Source organism: Leguminivora glycinivorella, chromosome 26 (assembly GCF_023078275.1).
Source record: "Leguminivora glycinivorella isolate SPB_JAAS2020 chromosome 26, LegGlyc_1.1, whole genome shotgun sequence".
Classification (NCBI taxonomy): Eukaryota; Metazoa; Arthropoda; class Insecta; order Lepidoptera; family Tortricidae; genus Leguminivora; species Leguminivora glycinivorella.
Window position 1 is genome coordinate 1,491,885 of NC_062996.1, and position 24,832 is coordinate 1,516,716.

The 24,832-nt window shown below is 37.3% G+C and overlaps 3 protein-coding genes across 3 annotated transcripts in view; 1 reads left to right on the forward strand and 2 right to left on the reverse strand.

The window, feature by feature from the left end:
* LOC125239790 (double-stranded RNA-specific editase Adar) overlaps positions 1-9,296 on the reverse strand; it is an 87,421-nt gene extending 78,125 nt beyond the window's left edge. Inside the window, exons 1-4 of the mRNA XM_048147476.1 lie at positions 9,207-9,296; positions 8,584-8,600; positions 7,039-7,129; positions 1,660-1,727 (exon numbers count right to left, since the gene is read on the reverse strand). Of these exons, the coding sequence (XP_048003433.1) occupies positions 1,660-1,727; positions 7,039-7,129; positions 8,584-8,600; positions 9,207-9,240 (210 nt within the window). The 5' untranslated portion in view covers positions 9,241-9,296. The remainder of the gene's footprint in view (positions 1-1,659; positions 1,728-7,038; positions 7,130-8,583; positions 8,601-9,206) is intronic.
* A 1,015-nt stretch (positions 9,297-10,311) lies between these two features.
* On the reverse strand, positions 10,312-11,938 carry LOC125239913 (GDP-fucose protein O-fucosyltransferase 2). The gene has a single exon (XM_048147683.1). It carries the CDS (start codon positions 11,868-11,870, stop codon positions 10,680-10,682), a length of 1,191 nt encoding a protein of 396 aa, XP_048003640.1. The 5' UTR covers positions 11,871-11,938; the 3' UTR covers positions 10,312-10,679.
* Positions 11,939-12,125: 187 nt separating this feature from the next.
* LOC125239761 (alpha-centractin) lies at positions 12,126-24,793 on the forward strand. The gene is made up of 9 exons (XM_048147431.1): positions 12,126-12,276; positions 12,525-12,589; positions 13,792-13,966; positions 14,976-15,127; positions 15,625-15,768; positions 17,697-17,862; positions 20,263-20,332; positions 21,463-21,629; positions 23,096-24,793. Exons 1-9 carry the CDS (start codon positions 12,229-12,231, stop codon positions 23,237-23,239), a joined length of 1,131 nt encoding a protein of 376 aa, XP_048003388.1. The 5' UTR covers positions 12,126-12,228; the 3' UTR covers positions 23,240-24,793.
* Positions 24,794-24,832: the final 39 nt, after the last annotated feature.

A 24,832-nucleotide genomic window follows, 5' to 3' on the forward strand; every position in this document is an offset into this window, starting at 1 on the left:
CGGGGTTCTGTTTTGATTCACTGCACTTATTTTACTGCATTTTTTTAAACACTGATCGATTAAACATAAGGAGCGTACTATTAGTAATCTAAACGTCCATTTTATCAATCGTTTTTAATCTTTATTCTTATCGTTTATCAATGATTGAAAAAGGCGCGTAATTTTTTTTTTTTACTAAGTAATCAAAACACTGGATGATTTTGATTTGAACATTTTTAACGTAGCGTTATTTTATAAGTTAAACGTATTTGTAACTAAACAGCTATGGATATTTTTTTAGAACGTTTATTAGTCTTATCGAGGTTCGCGGGAATTAGCAAAGAGTGTATCGTCCAAGACGTTTAATCGTGCACTGAGGCATACATACCTACATAGAGATGTACTGTATTGTTCCTGAGAATGATTAGCTATTAGAGCCCATTTAGACGGTACGAGTACTCGCATACGAGTTTTATTACATTGCGTATTTGATGGCTACAGTATGGAAACTCCCGCTCCCCGCTGAAAGTGCCGCCCACCCCCTCTCGTTACCTCACAGTTACCGCCTGTCAAAAACGCAACCAATCGACCTGTCATATCTCACTCATACAAGCATGGTACGCGCTCACCTACACGAGCTTAGACTGTGTGCTAGGAACGCGCCTCTTTCATATATTTGATCGCCACTGTCCGAGGTGTGATATTGCCGATATTGGGGACACCTTACACAGATCAACTTAGCCCCAAAGCAAAGCTTGTACTATGGGTGCTAAGCGACGGTATACATACTTAAATAGATAAATACATACTTATATACATAGAAAACATCCATGACTCAGGAACAAATATCTGTGCTCATCACACAAATAAATGCCCTTACCGGGATTCGAACCCAGGTCCGCTGCTTAGCAGGCAGGGTCACTAGGTCACTACCGACTGAGCCAGACCGGTCGTCAAATAATATCAAGTAAAATCGCATGCGAGTTCGCACGCCGTCTAAATCAGGCCTTATGGTTGGCTACGAACCATTGGAAAGCTATAGTATGAATTTTCTGAGATGAACTTTTCGCTTTAGCCGTAATCTGTTAAACAAAGGCCTTTGTTTCTATTATTCCCGGCGGCTAGCTCCCGTTTCCACAGCACGTACTAAAGTCTCAATGTAGTTAAAAAGCAACTATCATGATAGTAATAAGGTTCAAATCCATAAAAAGACCTTTCGGAGATAACACTTCAAAAAAAGTTACCTGCATACTGCCAACTGTTTAATAAATTTGAACCTTATTGCTATCATGATAGTTGCTTTTTAACTACATTGAGACTATAGTACGTGCTGTGGAAACGAAATAAGCGAAAAGTTCATCTCAGAAAATTCATAATACTATAACTTAAGTTCTCTTGGCCGTGCCTATCTCGAAAACTATACATGACTAGCATTTGCCCGGGGCTTCGCTCGCAAATTCAAAAACTGCGGAATGCTCCATACAGTTCCACCCTCCATTTTATGGAAGTGGGGGGGTCAGAAAGAGACAAAAAGTAGCCGTTGTCACTCTCCATCCCTTCAAATATCTCCACTTCAAAAATCACGTCAATTCGTCGCTCTGTTTTGTGAAAGACGGACAAACAAACAGACACACACACTTTCCCGTTTATAATATTAAATTATGGATTGTTTTCACGTACCTGCAAGTTCCATTTGAAGCCAGCACCAAGGCGTATGGTGGGCGTACGCTTTGCGGGAGGAGCGCCATCTATACACAACGTATTTTATTACTAAACAACTAAACACTGTACAGATGTCGTGCGAAAAGATTTGCCTTCGAATTGTTACGGAAACGTACGAACGTGTCATGCTATTTCAGTCAGTCTCAGTACAATATGTACTGACATTGACTGAACTAGCGTGACAAATGCGAACGTTTCAGAAGGAAACGCTTTTCGCACTAGATCTGTATACTTGATAGCAACGATACAAAATTTAAATTTAAAAAAAAACCCCGACAGTGGACAGACTGTGTGCGTGTGGATTGAGTGAGACATGGTGTGGTCACCCTACATGATGCATTTGTATGAGAAAAGTTATGTCTGAATATCTTTAAAATCAGACAACGAATATAAAATATTAGATGGTGGATATTTAGTAAAAAAAATTTACTAAATGTTAAAAAAAACACTTACAAAAATTTACTATAAAAAAACCTGACACGTTAGTGGTTCGTTTTGTATTTTACAAATTCCATTTCACTTTTACTAAACTATACACATAATAGCGGTCTAAATCTTATGTTTTTCATCAAAATTCGGCTTTTCAAAAGTGTGAGGATTGAGTGAGCATAAGAAACTATTTGTAAAAAATTAAATACGTCACTAGGTGATCTAAAATTTATAGAGGTAAGTTGGCATATTTTTTACTAAATGTTAGTATACAAATATTATATGTTAAATGAATACATTCACTGTTTTCGTTGGTAGTTTGTCAGAACTGAGTGAGCACATGTTAATGACTGTATCTTTTGCTTTATCTTTTTACAAATTCAGAGATTCGTTTTACAATTGTTTTAGAACTTTTACTAAATGATCAGCATATTTTTTTTTATTTTCGGAAGGTGCTCACTCAATCCACACGCACACGACAGATTTTCATTAAATATGGCTAAGAACACTTCTGACTAATTCAACTTTCAAACAAAAAAAAAACTAAATCTAAATCGGTGCGTCGGGTCCACAGAACTATATCAAGATAGAAGGAAAATGCTCGGCGATTAACAGCGAAACCGAGCGTGTAACGTTTTGTGTCGAGCCTATGACGTCACGAGTGTACTTTAGTGATGGGAACGTTGTCGCCGCGTAACCCATTCGATCGATTGTGGCCCACCGAAGTTAAAAATATCGGATGTTCATCTTCGTTGTGAAATGAAGTAAGTATATACCTGTATTCGTGTGATGACAAACAATTCACTAGTAGGTATATAATTTGCCTAAGGCCAGGAACAAAGATTTTAGTAGGTAGGTATTAATACTAGTTAATATTTCGTAATATTTTTAAGAAAATCGACCATGTACTCACTTCATTATCCTCATGTTATTTGTTACAACTTTTAGTAATATATAAATATAATTAACCATTAACACATTTTTAGAGTTATTTTTATTCATAATAAATATAGAGCGTATTATGTTTGTATTTGTTTTTCTGCCGACCACAAATTCAACGTTAATACCGTAACTACCGTAACTACTTCACCATTATGTTAAGTTTGGTTTCTATTTTATTTTATTATATGTGTCTCATTTGTTCTCTAATGTTTTTTTTTTTAATTTTTATTATTTATTAATTTATTGTGTTTTATTGTGTAATTCAGTGTAGCTATAGTATAAGCTGTAAATAGTTATAGTTTTCGTTCCTTACATGTGTTTATTTCATGCTGCGCATACATGTTTTGGGTGGCATTCTAACTTAAAACCTATGTGTATACTATTTTATATCATGTTGTAAATGTCAGCTGTTTTGTGTGCCTAATAAATAAAATAAAAATAAAAAAAACTGTAACCTATTTTTAAAGTTAAATTTACTTTTCACTCGTACTTTATATGTATAGGTTCATAACAATATAAAAACATAATTATAATTTCCACTGCTTCGCAAAATCGATTTAAATCGAATAAGGAAATCGCAGCATACATGACGATTTAGTTCCGTGGTGCACCACTATTCTTAAGTTCGACGTGAGTTCGACGGACAAAATAACAAATCTACCTTCACTTTGTCTCGACAGTTTGAATAGCCTATTTTTATATCGCTTGTTTTAAACGCACGCCAAGTCGGACTCGTCAAATTAAAGCCGCAATGGAAAACTAGTTTGACGGCCGTACGTCAGCTAATGTTTTGATGATAAAAATAGGAAAATCGTGTTTTTTATTTAATAAAAAATATTTTAGGACAAATGGTACTTACCGATGATAGGAAACACTTTGTTTAACACTCTTGCTTTTATTGGTGGTGTTTGAACAGTTAATTATCGAATACCGACCCATTTTGTATTTTTCACTGTATGTCACTCGCGGGCAGCGGTCGAGAGCAGACTGACTTGCGCGGCGAACAATGTCGCTCGCTATTTAACTTTTCCGCACGCGAAGTAGATACACTTTTTCCTTCTATCTTGATTTAGTTCTGTGGTCGGGTCCGTTCGGATGCTACGATGCCACAGACAGACACACACGCACAGGCAGACAGACGCATCAAACTTATGCGTCGGGGGTTAAAAATATAAAGGCGCAGAAGCAAGGAAAGGCGCTGTTTTGTGTCGAAGACCAAGCCTCATTCTTAACCCCGGCGCAAAAACGACGGGGTGCTAGAAGTTTCACGTGTCTGTCTGTCTGTGGTATCGTAGCTCCCGAACGGATGAACCGATTTAGATTTAGTTTTTTTTGTCTGAAAGCTGAGTTAGTCGGGAGTGTTTTTAGCCATGTTTCATGAAAATCGGTCAACTATGTCGCGGTCGGAGGATTTTTCAAAATTTTAATTTTGTTTTTAATTTTAATTTTGTGGTTAGGTTGTCCACTGAGTCAACTGTGTAAGTAACATTTACTTACGCCTTACGCTATAGAATAAGTTATTCTAAAACATGACAAACTGATAGCATAGGCCAGCAATTCCCGTTAAGTTTGTACATTTGGATCACGTCTCTGATTTTGATAAAAATTGGTAGGCTGATAGAGTCCATGATGCTGATGCTGAGCAAGATCCACTAGGTTTCCCAAAATGTCCTAGGTTGTTTGTATGAAACCTTCCTTTTTTGTTACCAGATTTCTATACATTTTCGTTAACAAAAAAGGAAGGTTTCATACAAACAACCTAGGACATTTTGGGAAACCTAGTGGATCTTGCTCAGCATCGTGGACTCTATCAGTCCACCAATTTTTATCAAAATCGGAGACGTGATCCAAATGTACAAACTTAACGGGAATTGCTGAGGCTCAGTCTAAGGCTTGTGCACGCTCATATTGCGGCGTACATATCAAACAAATGAAGCTCACACCACTGTCCTGAGTCGACGCATAGCATGAGCGTCCAATCAGGACTAACACTACAGTTTTCTTTTACTTACCTTCTTCGACTCTGTCAAGGGGATATAACACTTCCAAATCTTCGATTTCCATAATTTAACTAGAATACGTACTATAAAATTGAGTATAATTTCGTTACAATTGTGTATCAGGAAATAACTTTCATAAACAGCAAACTCAACTAATAAATTGTATGTTTTAATAACACTAATCACTTCATTCCGTATGGAGCTACGATTCTATAGGAACACAGACACACCCCTATTTTTAAGTACGGTTAAATAATGTCACAAGACTCACAGCCTTGATGTATTTTTTTTAAAAACACAAAATAATTGCAGAAAATCGTTATTGAGACTATTACTAACACAAATATAAGCTTGAATCAGGTTTAAAATATTAAATTCATTTTATAATTATATGAAAATTTAGAAATATACAACTGACACGTAAGATTATTTTGAGTGACAGTGTAGGGTAGTTGGTTAGAAGTATGCTACCTACTTTTTTAATATTATATTTTTAATGTGAAAATGAGACTATGGTTGTAAGAATATAATGCCAAATCTTATGTATACTTTTCTTGGGCCACGGATATGCTTGATCCACTTTTAAATTGATTCTAAGCCTAGTGACATTGACCGTGGCACTTTTTTTTTGGATTTGGAAATTTTTATGTGTTTTCCACTCAGAATCGCGAGCTCTTTCAATCCTAATAGGAGAAAAAAAGTGTCCCCATGTTTTTTCCCATTCCGTTACCATTTCCTCATACATTTTGTATGGCGGTAACGGAATGAAAGGTTCGAAAAAATGTATGGAAATCTTGGGACATTTTTTTTCTCCTATCAGGATCGAAAGAGCTCTCGATTCTGAGTATGAATCGCGTAAAAAATAACCATGTTACAAAAGTGGGGTGGACAACTTTGAAAAAAAATGGCCCTCAGCTTATCAGTGTCAAAAAAATTTCGAAATAAGTTACCTTCAACATGTTGCAGGTATGCATAAAGGCGGTGCAGGGATCCTCGGACGCGGGACTGGGAGCGGTAAGGATAGGGCACTGCGGAGGGAAAAGTTAGCGGGAGGAAAATGCTCATATATTGCAATTTGTGGATCTCAACTTGGTCTCTATTGACAATGAAGTCATAGAAAACAGGCTTTTACTACAAGGTCGATTCACGAAAGCTGGCACGAATGAAATGAACGAAACTTTGATTGTGTGAGTGACACCTGTATTGGTATACAGTCGTAACTGTCAAGAGCCACCATTTTATTGGTTAATCTGTCACACACATGCATATTTTCATTCAAACATTCGTTCCATTCGTGCCAGCTCTTATGAATTGACCTATAACACAAGAGTCATCACTGTCATCAGCATACTTCTTGCGTTATCCCGGCATTCGCTGCGGCTCATGGGAGCCTGGGGTCCGCTTTGACAACTAATCCCAAGATTTGGCATAGGCAGTTTTACGAAAGCGACTGCCATCTGACCTTCCAACCCGAAGAGTAACTAGGCATTGGAAACGAAACGAACGATATTGGGTAATTCCTAACGTTTTCCTTCTGTTTCATTTCAATGTTTATTTTTTTGTTGTTAACACTCTGGCCTAGTCCTAATCCATTAAATATATTTAGTGAAGTAAAGCATTTTAAAGAAACCAGACTAATCCCAATATCATCGATCTTATCCAATAGGCAATAGTTTGCCCTCTGTGTACCAAGGTAGGCTAGGCATTTGGTTTCGTAAAAACTAGTGCCTACGCCAATCTCTGTGATTACCAAGTGAACCCCAGGCTCTTATGAACCATGGAAACAAGACAGGATAATGCAAGAAAGACAATCTAAGGAAGGTTTGGAAGATGGGGTAAAACTTAATGACATTTTTATAGTAGAGTCTCAAAGAGTGAAATATGGTTTGCTACTTGCCAAGTGAAAACTATAATGTGTCTGAAAAACAGTAAAACATCAAAGTAATAGTAAAAATAAGATACTCACACTGCAGACCAGGGTAAGGTCTCTTTTGGCCAATAGTCTCTTCCACCGGCATCATGAAGTCCGATGTAGAACTTATGTCTCCGCTAGATGTCTGTAACAAAAAAAAAATACCGTGGTGGCAAAAACGACGGGGTGTTATAAGTTTAACGTGTCTGTCTGTGTGTGTCTGTCTGTCTGTCTGTCTGTCTGTGTGTGTGTGTGTGTCTGTCTGTGGCATCGTAGCTCCCGAACAGATGAACCGATTTGGATTTAGTTTTTTTTCTGAAAACTGAGTAAGTCGGGAGCGTTCTTAGCCATGTTTCATGAAAAACGGTCTTCTACGTCGCGGTCGGGGGTTTTTTCAAAATTTTTATTATGTGGTTAGGTTATAATTAATAATAAAAGGGCCTCTGTGCTGTTGGCTTTGGCCCCACGTATGCCTCCCAAAGGTCCGGGACACCATGGTCACAGTATAATAAAGAGTACTATCATACAGTATGGCCACTCCCGCTCCCCGCTGAAAGTGCCGCCCACCCCCTCTCGGTTACCTCACAGCTACCGCCTGTCAAAAACGCGAACAGTCGACCTGTCATATTTCACTCATACAAGCATAGTATGTTATCACCTACACGAGCTTAGACTGTGTGCTAGGAACGCGCTTCTTTCATATATTTGATCGCCTGTGTCCGAGGTGTGCCATGGTCCCAAGATATGGAAAGAACATATAAATAATAATATGTTATTGATTGAATCTAAATACATACATGTAAAAGTCAGTATTTATACAAATGTAATGAATCAGATCAAACAAATAATGACAGACAAACGGAGGCAGAAAATAATACAAAACAGTGAGGCCTTTTTTCGGAAATTTTTCCTATAAAGAGTTACCCCCTTAAAGCTCGGCCACACATGCGCGTTTTAAGAGCGTAGGCAGAGCGTCAAACAAACAACCACCTGTCCAAACAAGGGTTGACTTGGAGTATTCCCGGATCAAGGGGGAGAGGTCGCCCGCGGACGACCTGGAGGCGCACGGTGGAAAAGGAGGCTGGCTCAGTGGGCCTCGGCTGGGCGCGCCTGGAGGAGGCCGCCGAGGACCGGGAACAGTGGAAATCCTTCCTGAGAGCCCTATGCCCCTGATGAGGGACAACAAGATAAAATCATCATCATCAGGCAGAGCGTCAGCGGAGCGCAATGATAGCGGTGCGCCGGACGAACGCTGGCGTTGCGCCCAGCGGACGCCGGTGGGAACTAAGGAACGCCAGCTTTCGTCAGGCGCATCGCTATCATTGCGCTCCACTGACGCTACGCTATCAAAACGCTTTATGTGTGGCGGAGGCTTTATTCATAAACGTACACTAAAGTTATCAAGCCGATAAAGTTCGTTTATCCCTTTCTATCACACCAATACGTCGGAAAGAGACACACAAACTTTATCGGCTTGATAACTTTAGTGTACGTTTATGAATAAGGGGGTTAAAATATAGCCTATAAAAATTGTTGGCTCACTAGGTTCAGGTAGGCACTAAAGGGTTTAAAAAACGGAATATTAATATCATTACTTACCCAACTTTCAAAATTATCTGTAAAAGACAAACTCACATTAAAACAGTTTATCAATAGTATGAAACATAAACTGGCAAAATATAAACGGTGTATACTGTTTTACACATACATGCAACATAAATGCTTGCTTATCTGAACAACGTAAGCATTTAGCAAAGAACAGTATTATCAAATACTTGAAACACTTCTGAAAATGTCTAATAAAATTTGCGAACATTGATAAAAATTGTAGACGATAAAAATTTATTTTGGCCACTTATTTGATAACATAACGGGTCAAAACGGATGCACAATGACGCTTTGATAGACTGACAATGTAATTAGAATACAATAGGGTTATTTATTCATCCTTATAGAATATAGATATGAAACGATGAATACAATTTCGATCCATTTTTGCGCGGGCATTACATGTTATGTGAATTTAATGCATGAATACGCCTTGTTTGACTGTTAACTCGAGTTAAAAATGTATTTAAATCATGTGGCTAGGTGTTGTTCATTTTTTAACAATCCATTCACTTAGCAAAAACGTACAAACAATAAGAAAAAGCTTTCTGAACAAGGTTATGTTTACAATTATTGAATTTGTATTAAATCTGTAAATAACACGATGTACGTACCGTTTTTAGTGAAATCAGTTGCATTGTCGTCCATAACAAGTTGAGATTTATTTAGATAGTATCTAAATAATGTTTTTCCAACAAATTACAAGGAAAACTATTATTCGCACAGATATTGTACCTATCTGAAAAAATCATTCAACTGACAAAACGAAATGCGCCATTTTACAATTTTACATAAAGTAAATACCATTGACATGTGATTTCCTGCCATAAGCCCATGAATCAAAGCATAAATTTCTTTTTGACAAATTATATTAAATAGAACTTAAATCGCGTCAACCGAAACGTAATTTTCGCGTCACTTGTAGTGCCATCTAGTGTCGAATAGCGGTATCAATGACATACGGAAACTGCAATTTCAGAATAGACGAAATATTTTTTTTGTAAAAAAACGATATTTATTTAAACTTTATTGCACAAAATATACAGAACAATGTACAAATGGCGAATTCGCCCTATGATCGATTAAGCCAGCTAAAATCCCTAATTTGCAATAAAATAAAACATTATATTCGTTCAAAAATGTTTATTATATGTATCGATGTAAACTTATACAACTTTAGATCTAAAAAAATTGTAAATGAGTAAATTATTATGGCACATATATTAAATCAAGATCTCCTAGGTAAATATGTAAAATAATACATACATAGCCGGGTCCTGTGTGGGTGGACCCAGCTAATTAGGTACAAATTATTTTCTTAATTATTATCAAAGTATAAAAAATATATTTCAACTTTACTTACACAAGATTCATTGCCACTTTCTGGTGGCTATCAGATTACAATTTACTAATCTGCAGAATTTAATTTATTACTAACATCAGTACAAGAAAGTCTCTGTTGTGAAGAATAGTATTGTATGTTTTTAAAATGGCGGATGTTTTTCTGATTCTTGCTAATCGTTGTCATGACTCTATCACATAGTATACTACATGTCAGGGTTCGAAAATATCCGATATTTATAATAAATATCAAAATATCGGATATTTATGATATATGTATATCCTCGAACCCTGCTACATGTCTCGATTTTTGACTAATTCCAATAAGGTCTAGTTTACCCTTCGGGTTGGAAGGTCAGATGGCAGTCGCTTTCGTAAAAACTAGTGCCTACGCCAAATCTTGGGATTAGTTGTCAAAGCGAACCACAGGCTCCCATGAGCCGTGGCAAATGCCGGGATAACGCAAGGAGGAATGAATGAATGATGTATATCCTCGAACCCTGCTACATGTCTCGATTTTTGATTTATTAACGCATGCAGTGTGGCACGGTTAACATTTATGGACTGTGTACAATTGTGTTGCTTAACTTCAAACTTGGGTACATCCATACTGCTATAAGGTTGGTTATATTTCAAATCAATATTATATTTTTTTATATAATCTACCTTAAAGCAGAATGGATTTACCCAAGTTTGAAGTTGACACAATTATGGTCAACTACAACTTAGTTACCACACTGAAGATCTTAATGAACAATAGTCCACTTTGAGGGCTTATCACATTTCCCCTTATCGGGACACAAACGGTTGAAAGTAGTTCTACTATCAAACCCTAAGATCTCTCGCTCTTCTTGAATACGGAATGTAAAAGTACTCTCGTGAGTTCCTATAAAATATGAACTATGGGAACATATTATCTGTTCTATTATTGCTATACCACCATCTCCATGTATTTCTATATCTTTTCTAGTAGGTATGTATAGAAAAGTTTTATAATTAAGTGTTTTTAATTGTTCTTCAAGTTTTTCAATTTCTGATTTAAAAGCATCTGTAGCTATGAAGATTTTATCTATCTTTAAATTGTTGTTTTTGATGGCATTGTCGATTTGTTTAGCCGTTCCCTGGATTGATGGGACATAGTCTTTCCTGCCATAAATGAAGTCTTGTCTTCTCCAATGTATACTTAAATATGTAGAGCATTTTGTAGTATCACAGTTTAAGTTATCTTGAGTATATTTTGATGCTATTTCAATGAGTTTATTATTAAATTTCATACTCCTTCTACAGTCCCAAAAACTTTTAGTTCCATAAGAGTCGTGTAGCGGTATTTCTCCATGAGAAAACATTATTTTGCCGTCCTTCGGATGGAGTTGTACAAGCTCCCAAAGTTTCGATATTTTTCCTTGAAATTTAACACAGACTTTCTCTTTTACTGTTATATTGTTGTAGCCCCAAAATCCTTCGTAATGACAGTCTTCTTTACTAATTTCCCATTTTTCTTTAAAATAGCCCCCTTCAAAGGCGTCTTCGAAGTTTTGGAGTACATACAATCTGTCAATTGTTAGTTTGGGTGTTCTACTCATTACCTCATACAGTTCAATTACGGGAGCGTAAGATGTAAGAGAGTCTAAGTCGAAGAAATAGCCCCATGGAGTCGGTTTTCGTGATATTTTCCAATGGTATAAATGATACCATGGTGGCAAAACTAATTGCCAGTCCTTCCGTTTTCCCTGCTTCTGGGTTTCGGTAAGCATTATAGCGAATCTCATGTACACGTCGCGACGTAAGTTGAAGCCTTCTGGTGGATTTACATCGTAGAAAATTAGTTTTTGTTCATCTACGTTGAGATCGCAGCTTTTTGAAGAAGCATCACAGTAGCCCGAGTCTTGGGCAGCAGCAAAGAGCAGATTTATTAAGAAGACGTAAATTAACGCCATTTTCGTCAGAATGTAAAAATTTAATTCATTTCATAGTTGAATTATAAACTCCTTAAAAGGAAAACAAAGATACTCATTTGAGGTTATGTTGTTTTTTTTTTATGAGCTGTCAGTTTTGTTATTTCGTTCGGAAATAGATTAAAAATTCAAAATGATCAAGTCGGCATCGCCAAGTCTTGGCAACTTTGTGTGTATACCCCGCATAAGTATTATTATAATACATATTCTGTATCTGTGGTGAAATAAATGGCAACACCTAAAATCTGATGTCATTCCTGTCTGTTGAAAGCTGCTCGAATGTGGATTTTCACAGAATAAATCAATAAATAAGACTGTAATTTAGTTGTAATTAGTGAAAATGGAGTTAAATGATGTTATAGTCAACCAGCCCGTCGTTATAGATAACGTAATAACCCATATTATTATAATTTCACAACTTTTATGGCTACAAACATTTCCCCTATATTTTACGTGTAAAATTGTTAAATCTGCTATAAACAGTTATAATTCTAAATAAACATTCTTAAATTTAATTTATTCGTATAATAAACATAATGTTACAGTATTTTCATAACTTTATATACCAAAATGAGTCACGATCGTACGTTGGCATCTCCATAAGTGAACTATGCTAATTTTTTTGCCGGTTGCCAGGGCTCCGGCGTCATCAAAGCGGGCTTCGCAGGCGACCAGATACCAAAATGCAGATTCCCGAATTAGTAAGTTATTTTACTGTTTACTTTGAAATTGGAATGTTTCATGGCAACATTGAACTGGTCCACATTTTGTATGTCCTATCTCTATCAAAGTGGTCTTAAGCCAAAATAATAAATAAATATTGGGGGACACCTTACACAGATCAACCTAGCCCCAAACTAAGCAAAGCTTGTACTGTGGGTCCTAGGTGACAATATACATCTATACTAATATTATAAATGGGAAAGTGTGTGTGTCTTGTTGTTTGTCCATCTTTCACGGCAAAACGCAGTGTTGAATTGTCGTGTTTTTTTTTCCTTCTCATGGCTTTTACTCCTCGCTATTTTAAGCCAGGTGGATTCTGCCAATGTCGTGGTGAGGACTTTTGACTTTGTGATTTTTTAAGTGGAGATACTTGAAGGGGTGGGGAGTGACATAGACTACTTTTTGTCTCTTTTTTACCCCCCACTTACCTAAAATGCGGGGTGGAAGTTTGTATGGTGCCTTAATTTTCTAATTTAACATGAGCAAAGCCGCAGGTAGAGGCTAGTACTTATATAGATAAATACATATACACATACATAGAAAACATCCACTACTCAGTAACAGACTCAGGAACAAATGTCTGTGTTCATCACACAAATAAATGCCATAACTGGTTTCGAACCTGGAACCGCGTCTTAGCATGCAGGGCATTGCAGGGTCACTACCAACTACATCAGACTTGTCGCCAAAATAAATAAATAAATAGTGATGCTAGATGTGTGATGCGTTAAATAGTGATGCTAGAAACTCAAACCTGTTGAATCTTTTGATGATAAAAACTTGTTTTTATGAGAGTCTTTTAATTTTTTTAAGGCCCAATCTGAGTCATTTATTAAGTCTTTTAACCCCCGATGCAAAAACGACGGGGTGTTATAAGTTTGACGTGTCTGTCTGTGTGTATGTCTGTCTGTCTATTTGTCTGTGTGTATGTCTGTCTGATGCCTAACGGATGAACCGATTTGGATTTAAGATTTAATTTTGTCTGAAAGCTGAGTAAGTCGGGAGTGTTCTTAGCCATGTTTCATGAAAATCGGTCTACTATGTCGCGGTCTTGGGTTTTTTCAAAATTTTAATTTTTAAGCACAACTGTAAAGAGATGAACCGCCAAATGAGTCATGTTTTTTCTAGTTTAAAAAAAAACAGCTGGAAAATTATATATTTAATTTGAATTTTTGTGTAGCATTGGCCGACCAAAGCACATCCGAGTAATGGCTGGCGCGCTGGAAGGCGAATTATTCGTTGGACCGCGCGCCGAGGAGCACCGAGGGCTGCTCAGCATCAAGTACCCTATGGAGCACGGTATTGTCACCGATTGGAATGATATGGAGCGAGTGTGGAACTACATTTATAGCAAGGTTAGTGAAGTTTACTCAATCTCCCGAGAGATGGCTCTGTTACATGCGGGAAATTTTCTACATCGCGCTACCGTTTGTTTTCTGTGGATTGTATATTAGGGTGGAGCGAAAAAACACTTTTCTGGAATTAGCAAACCTAATAGTTATCAATCAATGCCCCTTAGTCTATGAAGCCTTTGTGCAAATTTTCAGCTTTTTAAATCAACATCTTCTGCCTCCGCATTAGGGTTGAAATTTTGAAAATCTCATACAAACTTAAAAATTCAACTTTCAGATAAAAAAAAAATTCGACTGTATTATGTTTAGTATATGTTATTGATACATATCATTATGAGAAACTACAAAAAGTTGCGAAAATAGCGTCAAGAATGGCCAAAGTTTGTCTAGTTTCAGTACATTCGCCAAAATAGCCGCTAAAATACTGAAAATTGGCGATTTTTAACGCTATTTTCGCAATTTTTGGTAGTTTTTTGTAATAATATGTATCAATAATGTATACTGAACATAATACTGCCGAAAAACATTTTTTATCTAAAAGTTGAATTTTTAGGTTTGTATGAGATTTTCAAAATTTCAAACCTAGTGCGGAGGCAGAAGATGTTAATTTAAAAAGCTGAAAATTTGCACAAAGGCTTCATAGACTAAGGGGCATTGATTGATAACTATTAGGTTTGCTAATTCCAGAAAAGTGTTTTTTCGCTCCACCCTATTGTATATAAGGTTTTAGTAATTTCTGTGCAAATGTATTAGCCCTATACACTCAGGTGTATAGGCGCCCCGTCCCTAACGAGTAAAGGGCGCTTAACCCGCCCGACTCATTGAAATTCCATTTCAAAAAAAAAAAAAATGTGTAAATGTATTCCCGTAGAGAGCAAAGGGCGTTTAGCCGCCCGGCTCAATGAAGCCCAATACAAAAAAAAAAATGTGTAAATATGTATACTTGAAGGGGTTTTTTCGAAATTTAAATGTTCACTGTTGTTGGTATTATATACCATTCTTTCATCCCCAGGACCAACTGTCAACATTCTCCGAGGAACACCCCGTCCTTCTAACGGAGGCGCCCCTCAACCCTCGCAGGAACAGAGAGAAGGCTGCTGAAGTCTTCTTCGAGACATTCAATGTGCCAGCCCTGTTTCTGAGCATGCAGGCCGTGCTGAGTTTGTAAGTATAGCAGTGGCGGCTGGTGAACATTTCTGCTAGGCAACACTGAGCCAAAAGAAACCTACCTTAACATTAGGTACTTTACTAGTAATCAATTTTAGGCCAGCCGGTGAGAATCAGCTTGTATGGATCAGCCGCTGCTGAAGTCCAGAAACTTTATGAACACACTAGCTTTACGCCCGCGTACTAATCTTATCTTGTTTTTCCATACAAACTTTTGACCCCCCTTCCACCCCCTTAGGAGGCAAATTTTGAGAAATCCTTTCTTAGTGCTCCTCTACATTTTATAAGGAACCTAAGTGCCAAATTTTGAAACTCTTAAGATCAACGGTTTCGGCTGTGCGTTGATATGTCAGTCAGTTTCTTTTTTTATGTATTTCGATTCAATTTGAATGACGCATTTAAAAATACTAGTAAATAAATCTGACTTCAAATGCATATTAAAGGATACGAAAACAATGGCTATGAAAATCTTTAAAATATTATACTTCTCATAGGTACGCCACAGGCCGCACCACAGGCGTGGTTCTCGACTCCGGCGACGGCGTCACTCACGCTGTACCCATCTACGAAGGCTTCGCCATGCCGCATTCCATCATGAGGGTAGACGTCGCGGGCAGAGACGCCACCAGATACTTGAGGTATACCTTATAAGGACTGTATCGTTAATTATAGGGACACAACAAACCTCGTCTAAATGTTGACATGTGCATAATTTTGTATTATTATGGTCCGAGAGTATGATCTGAAGGTATTGGTAAGTACTATTTGATATAAGATGGTCTGATATTTTTTTTATTTTAGGGACTTTATGGTACTTTCATTAAGGTCTAGCAAATACATTTCGGACAACCCCTAATCTGGCTTAATTTGAGAATATCTCAAAGACTTTCTGTACGATTTCGACAAACAAAGGTTAATATGCTGCCAAAATATATTTTTTAAGAGTCCTCTTCATGGTTGTTCAATTGGGTACTTGCAGAATAAATGCGGTGAATTTATATAATTTAAAAAAACGCATTTTTGAGCAACGTTCCGGTTTGCCGTAAATTTTTGATACAAGCAGGATGAGAGAAATAGATTAAAAAAATTAGGCATAGGCCAATGTCTAATAGACATTCATGGTGTTTGAACAGTGCCTAAACCAGATCGATATAAACAGTGTATGATAGTTAAATTCGACATCAAAGTCGGAGTTAGCGTAAGCACCATGCCACATTCTCTAAATGGCCGCCATACACAGATGATGAACTTTATTTTTTTTAAATAACAGTGGCTAGACTATGTCTATATATTCTGCTTTGTGGATCATGTGTCGTTGAGGTTCGCACTGTACAATTTTTTTTCGCAATTGTGTCGTCTTGTACGCACTTTGTGAATTTTCTAGTAGCATTTGTCCGAAATCGTAATTGGTACTCGGGAGGATTAAGTCAATACTGTCTAAACCATATGCTTTACGTCAAGTTTCTAGGACAAAATGTGTACCTTATTATGTGCCTTATTAAGCCCATGTCTTGTTATAAGAAAAAAATATAATAGCAAATAAATACGGCTACTCAAAGTTGTATCCATATTTAACGATACAGTCTTTATGTATATGTGAAATATTATCGGTCCTAGGATACTACCTTGTGTACCTAGTAATGATGCCGTAACAGTTTATAAAAGGAAAATCGATGGTAAGACCATACTACGGACATTTTTTTCAAAGTTGTCCACCCCACTTTTTTTGCAACACGGGTATTTCTTACGCGATTCATACTCAGAATCGCGAGCTCTTTCGATCCTGACAGGAGAAAAAAATTGTCCCAAGATTTCCATACATTTTTCAAACTTTCCATTCCGTTTCCGCCAAAATGTATGAAAAAATGGTAACGGAATTGGAATAAAACCTTGGGACACCTTTTTTAACCCCCGACGCAAAAACGACGGGGTGTTATAAGTTTGACGTCTGTCTGTCTGTCTGTTTGTCTGTCTGTGTGTGTGTCTGTCTGTGGCATCGTAGCTCCCGAACGGATTTAGATTTAGTTTTTTTTTGTCTGAAAGCTGAGTTAGTCGGGAGTGTTCTTAGCCATGTTTCATGACAATCGGTCTACTATGTCGCAGTCGGGGGTTTTTTCAAAATTTTAATTTTGTGGTTAGTTCTCCTATTAGGATTGAAAGAGCTCGAGATTCGAGAGAAGAGAGTGGAAACCATATAAAAATTTCCTAATCCAAAAAAAAGTGGGGTGGACAACTTTGAAAAACAAATGGCTCATCGAAGGCTTTGGCCAAATCAAACAAAAAAAATATACATACATACATATGTACATACAATCACGCCTGTATCCCATAAAGGGGTAGGCAGAGCACATGAAACTACTAGTCTCAGTGCCACTCTTGGCAATTAAGGGGTTGAAAGAAAACGAAAATTGTGACATTGCAGTGACAGGTTGCCAGCCTCTCGCCTACGCCACAATTTCACTCAAATCCCACAGTCGACTTCTACGACACCCACGGGAAGACAGGGGGTGGTGAAATTCTTAACCCGTCACCACACGGGGGTGACCACTTTTTTTTTATATTTCAGACTTCTCCTCCGGAAAGAAGGTGTGAACCTCCGCACCTCAGCCGAGTTGGAAATAGTGAAGGCGATCAAGGAACGCGCGTGCTACCTGTCCCCCAACCCGCTTAAAGAAGAGACGCTGGACACAGAGAGGGCGCAGTACACTCTACCTGACGGGACGCAATTAGAGGTAAGTCCGTTTTCACATTATCCGATCCGATATCGGATGTCGGAAGGATTTCAATAGAATAAATCCAAGATGGTGCCTGTAATGTATGGGATATTGGGCCGACATCCGATATCGGATCGGATAATGTGAAAACGCACTGCCTGTTAGATCCATACTAATGTTATGAATGGGAAAGTGTGTGTGTCTGTTTGTTTGTCCGTCTTTCACGACAAAACTTTTTTTAAGTTGAGATAGTTGAATTGATGGAGTGACATAGGCTACTTTTTGTCTCTTTCTAACCCCCCCATTTCCCTAAAACGGGGGGTGGAAGTTTGTATGGAACATTCCGCAATTTTTGAATTTATTGCTAGCGAAGCCGCGGGAAAAAGCTAGTATGTATATATGTCGCAGGGAAATGGCCAAAACAGAGATTTGATCAAATCTCTAAGGGATATGATCAAATCACGCAGGATGTCAAAATGGCGAATCCATTTCATCATCAAATGTGTCTGCGGTATTGTGAGGTGATGGACGAAAGGTGATCGTATTTTATATATGTTTGTTTCTTTTGTTAATCACCTAACAATATCTAAACTGAATTGTACAGTGCTTTGGTTTCGACTGTAATGCTGTAAATTATGTTTACAATAAATAAAAAATAAATCATTTCTCTAGAAAATTTCAGTCATTTGACTAAATCCCTGACTCTGTTTAGTGAAATCACAAAATCGGCCAATAGACACACCACGTTTTGTCATTTCACTGATTTGTTTAGGGATTTGATAATGTCCCTGAACCACGACAGTAAGTTGACGTAACGAATGCGGGAAAAAGCTAGTATGTATATATATATATATATATATATATATATAGATAGTGAAGGCAAAGGAACGAGGGTGCTACCTGTCCCCCAATCCCCTTATGGCCGCTGTACACACATGGCCAACAGTTCCACCAACCCCCTTGGCCATGTGTGTAGAGGGCTACTTGGCCGTAAGTTGGCAGTTGGCGCTTGCGCTTGCCGGCCAACCGATTCGTGTCGGTTTTTTGTCCACACATCAAAGGATCTTGGCGCCAATGGCCAACTGCGTTTACACGTTGGCGCTTCATTCAGTTGGTCGTCAGCCGTCAGAGAGGACAGTAGTGATATATTTACGAAAATAATAAGTTTATCTATGCCAATAATAGTGTAGATTTTAGGAAATAAAATAACCTTGCAAATGTTTAATGTATTTCCTAAAAAAGATAAATGTTCTTATCAGAATATTCAAAAAATTGTTAATATTGCAAATAATTTAATTTTACTACGGGGTTATTATTTTTTAATATTTTTTTTCTGACAACGTCTATGACCAAGAATTTCCTAGATTTTTTCATTACACGTCCATCTTTCATGAAGAGCCAATGCCAAGTGATTGGTTCGCCAATGTGTAAACAGCGGCTCTTATCTTGGCCAAGGGGTTTCACAAAGGGCTGGTGGAACCGTTGGCCATGTGTGTACAGGGGCCATTAAAGAAGAGACGCTGGACACAGAGAGGGCGCAGTATACGCTACCTGACGGGACGCAACTAGAGGTAACTGTTAGATATGATAGTATAACTAACTTTTGCCCACAGCTTCGCTCGCGTTAGAAAGAGTCAAAAAGTAGCCTATGTCACTCTCCATCCCTTCAACTATCTCCACAGAAAATATCACTTCAATTCGCCGCTCAGTTTTGCCGTGAACGACGGACAAACAAACACTTTCCCATTTATAATATTAGTATAGATAGGATGTTTTTACAACGTATTATTTTTGATTTCCGTGAAATTCGGAAAGTCAGGTCTAACGACGTTTTGACTACCGGTCTGGCCTAGTCGGTAGTGACGCTAAGCCGCCGGGTTCAAATCCCGGTAACGGCATTTGAAATGAAATGAAATGAAATTTATTTGATAACAGATCGTTACATGTCAGTACTAAATAGTATATTACGTTATTATTGTGTATTAAACTCAAAATATATTTATTTCATTTGGTATAAACAATATCTTGTTCTTGTCATGGATGTTTTCTACGTATATAAGTGTGTATATCATCGCCTAGCACCCATAGTACAAGCTTTGCTTAGTTTGGGGCTAGGTTGATCTGTGTAAGCATAGATTCGAGCCATAAATCTATGTCAAAAGTAACACTTAACGCCATCTACAAGTATAATCGAAAGCTACAAGACATTTTTTTGTGGCGCCATCTATGTGTGGTGTAGTGTATGCGCGATCTTAGGCGGTCGCATTTTAATGTATGGGATGGTATGATCTTCTTATATTTAATCTATGGTGTAAGGTATCGCCCAATATTTATATTTTATACTGATTTATGTTTATGTTTTTGGTTGACATTGTGTAAAATATATTTGTGTAAATAATAGTGTTGTGTTGTTCACAGATCGGTCCAGCTCGATTCCGGGCACCAGAGGTGCTGTTCCGACCTGATCTCATCGGCGAGGAGTGTGAAGGTATAGACAAACTACAAAAAATAGATAAACTATTGTCCCGGATCTGTAAGTTCACATTTTTGACACATTTGTTTTGAAGTATGTTGCGATGTGGCTAAGACGTATCGTTTGCCAAATCTAACGATTAATTTCGAATTGGTTGAATCGATTAGGCCCTATTGTACAAGGAGGCGCTTAAACTAATGTACGATTTCTATCAACTTACTGAAATGTCATTTGAATCGAAATGAGAGACTGCCACAGACAGCACTAGTTTAAAAATAAAAATGAATGATAAATGTCATAATAAGTAAATCCTGCGTGATAATTTAATATCGTAAAATACTCACTAACGAAGATCCGCAAAAATGTAACATGTGCTAGATTATGTTTAAAGTAAGCGAAATATTGTTTTTAAGTACTTGATTTTTTTAAATATTTATTTAAAATTTCATTAGGTTGCGCGAGTTTACGTATTGTGGACGCTGTCATGTGTCAAAAAGAGGTTCTTACAAATCTGGAACAATAACCTAACCACAAAATTAAAATTTTGAAAAGCCCCCAACCGCGATATAGTGGACCGATTTTCATGAAACATGGCTAAGAACACTCCCGACTTACTCAGCTTTCAGACAAAAAAAAACTAAATCTAAATCGGTTCATCCGTTCGGGAGCTACGATGCCACAGAAAGACACAGGAAATATCGCCAGCATCCTTAGTACAATGCCTCAGGTGCCTATATTTACAAGCTTTTATTCAACTTGCCTTGTTAGTATGATAGTTTGGGTCAAAACGTAGAAGCTAAATTTGACCCACTTCCCGGTTTCCGATTGAGCTGAAATTTTGCACACATATGTAAATCACGTGACAATGCAATATTATGGTATCATGGAGCTGAATTCATGATGAAGCAGAAAGGTGGTCATAGGAACTCTGTTATGAAACGTCGTATCCCCGTCGAGTAAAGGGTTTTCAGAAATGTCTTGGAGAGCAGTAGATGGCTGTTGAGAGAAAGGTACAGTCGGCGATAAAAGTTTGTGCCGAAAAATTTTTTTTTTTGTAAAAAAACTTGTTTTGATCTACAATAGCTTAAAAGCTAGATCTTAGTTTCTTTAACTATGTAAATAAAGTATTTCATCATTGTTTACAGGTCTTCACGAGGTCCTAATGTTCGCGATCCAGAAATCCGACATGGACCTCCGTAAAGTTCTCTATCAGAACATAGTGCTCTCCGGGGGCTCCACTCTGTTCCGAGGCTTCGGAGACCGCCTGCTGGCTGAAATTAGGAGACTGGCGCCTAAAGACATGAAGATTAGGGTATGGAAATTTGTTTTTATCATCATAGAGGAATAGTAAGGGAAGAGTTGTAACTCAATACATCAGTAAATGCGAGTTATTTGTATAGGCATAGTTAAGTGACATCTAGCGACAATCACGCGTCAAATAGCCTGATATTGTGAATTATCAGTATCACTACTCGATACTAGGTGTCAATAACTCGTCTGCCAAAAATTTAATATTAGAACAGTTTACAACTCATATTACAAGCAGAAGGAATTGAAAACAGAATACTGATTAATTTAATACTATTGTAATACATATTAGCTAAAAATTGATGAGCATTAGACTCTTCGTTCGTCGCGACACCTATTGACAAGTAGCAGTACTGATAATTTACGCCAGTTGACGCGTGATTGTCGCTAGATGTCACTATAACTATGCCTATACAAATAACTCGCGTTTACTGATGTATAGAGTTACAATTCTTCCCTTACTTATTCCTCTATGGTGCCACGGAAACAAATAAATATGTGCAGAACTATTTTGAACAGCGGACCGAGGGCCGCCATCTTGCCGAGCAAAGAACCCCGCACAAAATGTTAGAAAAAAGCCGTTCGGTCGATTTGGCTGAAAATTGGTAAAAATATAGCCTCTAATACTCTGATTAACTGTGTGAAATAGCACATTTAATTAATGACTAGTTTTTGTGTTAAGCATAGAGGAAATAAGTAACGGAAGAGTTGTAACTCCATACATCAGTAAATGCGAGTTATTTGTAGTGACATCTATCGTCATTCACTCGTCAATCACGCGCCAACTAGCGTAAATTATCAGTACTGCTACTTGTCAATAGACGTCACGACGAACAAAAAGTCTATTGCTCAACAATTTTTAGCTAATATTACAATAGTATTAATCAGTACTTTGCTTTCAATTACTTCAGCTTATAATATAAGGTGTAAACTGTTTTAATATTACATTTTTGGCAAACGCAACACTGTCGGCACCTAGTGTCGAGTAGCAGTACTGATAATTTACGCTAGTTGGCGCGTGATTGACGAGTGAATGACGATAGATGTCACTACAAATAACTCGCATTTACTGATGTATGGAGTTACAACTCTTCCCTTACTTATTCCTCTATGGTGTTAAGTGATTTTTAGTAACCTACATGTATGTAGCTCTGATTAGTTAACTAACACAGCGTAAATAGTTTAATGGCTACTTTTGTATTAAATATTTCTTAATTACAATATAGGCACTCATTAGTAACTTATTAGCAAGGAATACAGTAGCAACCTGTACCTCTTTCCTATTTCCTCGGTTTCCTCGTGCGCACATGAGCCCGGACGTTTTCCTCGTGAGGCGTGCGGCCAGTGTGGACCCAGCTATTGTCAAATTTACAAATAAACGAATAATTTTTTCCCAGAGCCTAAATGTTTTGTTTCTTTTCACGTTTTAAACATGTCTACAGTGTATTTATATTAATATTTTGTTTGCAGATCTCAGCGCCACAAGAGCGCCTGTACTCCACATGGATCGGGGGTTCGATTCTGGCCTCGCTCGACACTTTCCGCAAGATGTGGGTCTCTAAACGAGAATACGACGAAGAGGGCCACCGCGCCGTGCATAGGAAAACTTTCTAATCACACTACTCGACGACAGGTGGCGCTAGTAGTCTTGAATATCTTTGTATGCTATTGGATGATAGGTGTCGCTAGTAGTACTGACACTTGACAAATTATGCCAATCGTTTACTATCTGTATCGAATGATTCTCAACTGTCTCTGTCTAATTAACCCCCGACGCAAAAACGACAGGGTGTTATTGTCTGTCTGTCTGTGGCATCGTAGCTCCCGAACGGATAAACCGATTTAGATTTCATTTTTTCCTGTTTGAAAGCTGAATTAAGTCGGGCGTGTTCTTAGCCATGTTTCATAAAAATCGGTCTACTATGTCGCGGTCGGGGTCTTTTTCAACATTTTAATTTTGTGGTTAGGTTATTTTGATTATAAGACTATTACTCACCTGATAGATATTCCACTAATTCTCACGAAGCTTTTCTACAACGCACTGCCAAGGAGTGGAATTCCTTGTCGGTGGCTAAATTTCCCAGCTCATGCTACCCAGCAACCTTCAAATCAAGGGTGAACAGGTACCTTCTGGGCAAGCGGGCTCCATTGTAGGTCACATCTTCGCCTCGTCTAATCTGTAGCCTTGAATAAACTCATAATAAATAATAAAAAAACTAACATTGCCATATAAACACGTCAAGTTTTGGTACTACTAGCGCCATCTACTGGTGAGTGGCTGAAAACGGCAACTATATAATGTTGGCTGATGTTATAATTTTAACTATTTTAATAAAAGACATTCAGTGCAATCGTATTAAACTAGAGCAGGCATGTTTGTCTTACCAATATTAAAGATATGAGATTGTTTAACTTATATGTCCAAATGCTTATTATGCACAGGCTAATATGACAGTAAATTCACCGTAGAGGGTATTATTGCAATGTTCTGCCGACAGAGGGTAGCACTAACACAAATTGGAAACTATTAATGCCTTAACAGTTTTGCAAGTTTTTATAGACTATTTATTCCTAACAAATATAAATATATTAAGGTGATTTGCTTACTATTTGCGTTAGTGGCGCCTCCTGCGCAGAATTTTGCATATTTCTATATTGGCTTATTATATTCATCATATTAAACTCGAAGATATAAACATTCGTAGCTAAGAACTGAACAAATGTCTTAAAGTGCTACTTCAAAATCACTGAGGCTTTTTATAGCTGTGACTAAGTTGGTATACTTTGGCAAACCAATTATGTCAGTCTAAAAAGTGCGAATGAAATGTTTGCGCAACCGACTGCCAGAGTATAAGCTTAATATGACGTCGTTCCATGTTTAAATTAAAAAAAAACACTACTTAACTTTATTTTGGCGATATTTTTATACTAATATTAAAATTGGCATTAGGAATCATATGATGTATATTACTTATATAAAAGAGTAAAATATTACTTATATCTCTACATAACATCATTATAAATGTTTAAAAAACTGCTAAAATTATGTGCTCACTCTTTCTTTGCAAATATGTGAATTATAGTATCTTTAGTTAGTTATAAGCATGGATTTTTAGTATTTAATGTTAAATGCATTTTTGTATTTGAATTAAATTATTTTTTCTCGAAGACCTCGTTTTAATTGTTCTTCTTTTATTGCAATTTCAA

Bases quoted from the DNA above. Each gene is read 5' to 3' on its own strand.
- LOC125239761 (XM_048147431.1), top strand. From the start codon at position 12,229: ATGGAGTTAAATGATGTTATAGTCAACCAGCCCGTCGTTATAGATAAC. The intron at 17,863-20,262 runs GTAAGTCCGTTT...TGTTGTTCACAG, and splicing joins CTGACGGGACGCAATTAGAG to ATCGGTCCAGCTCGATTCCG. The intron at 21,630-23,095 runs GTATGGAAATTT...TTTTGTTTGCAG, and splicing joins CTAAAGACATGAAGATTAGG to ATCTCAGCGCCACAAGAGCG.
- LOC125239913 (XM_048147683.1), bottom strand. From the start codon at position 11,870: ATGGCGTTAATTTACGTCTTCTTAATAAATCTGCTCTTTGCTGCTGCC.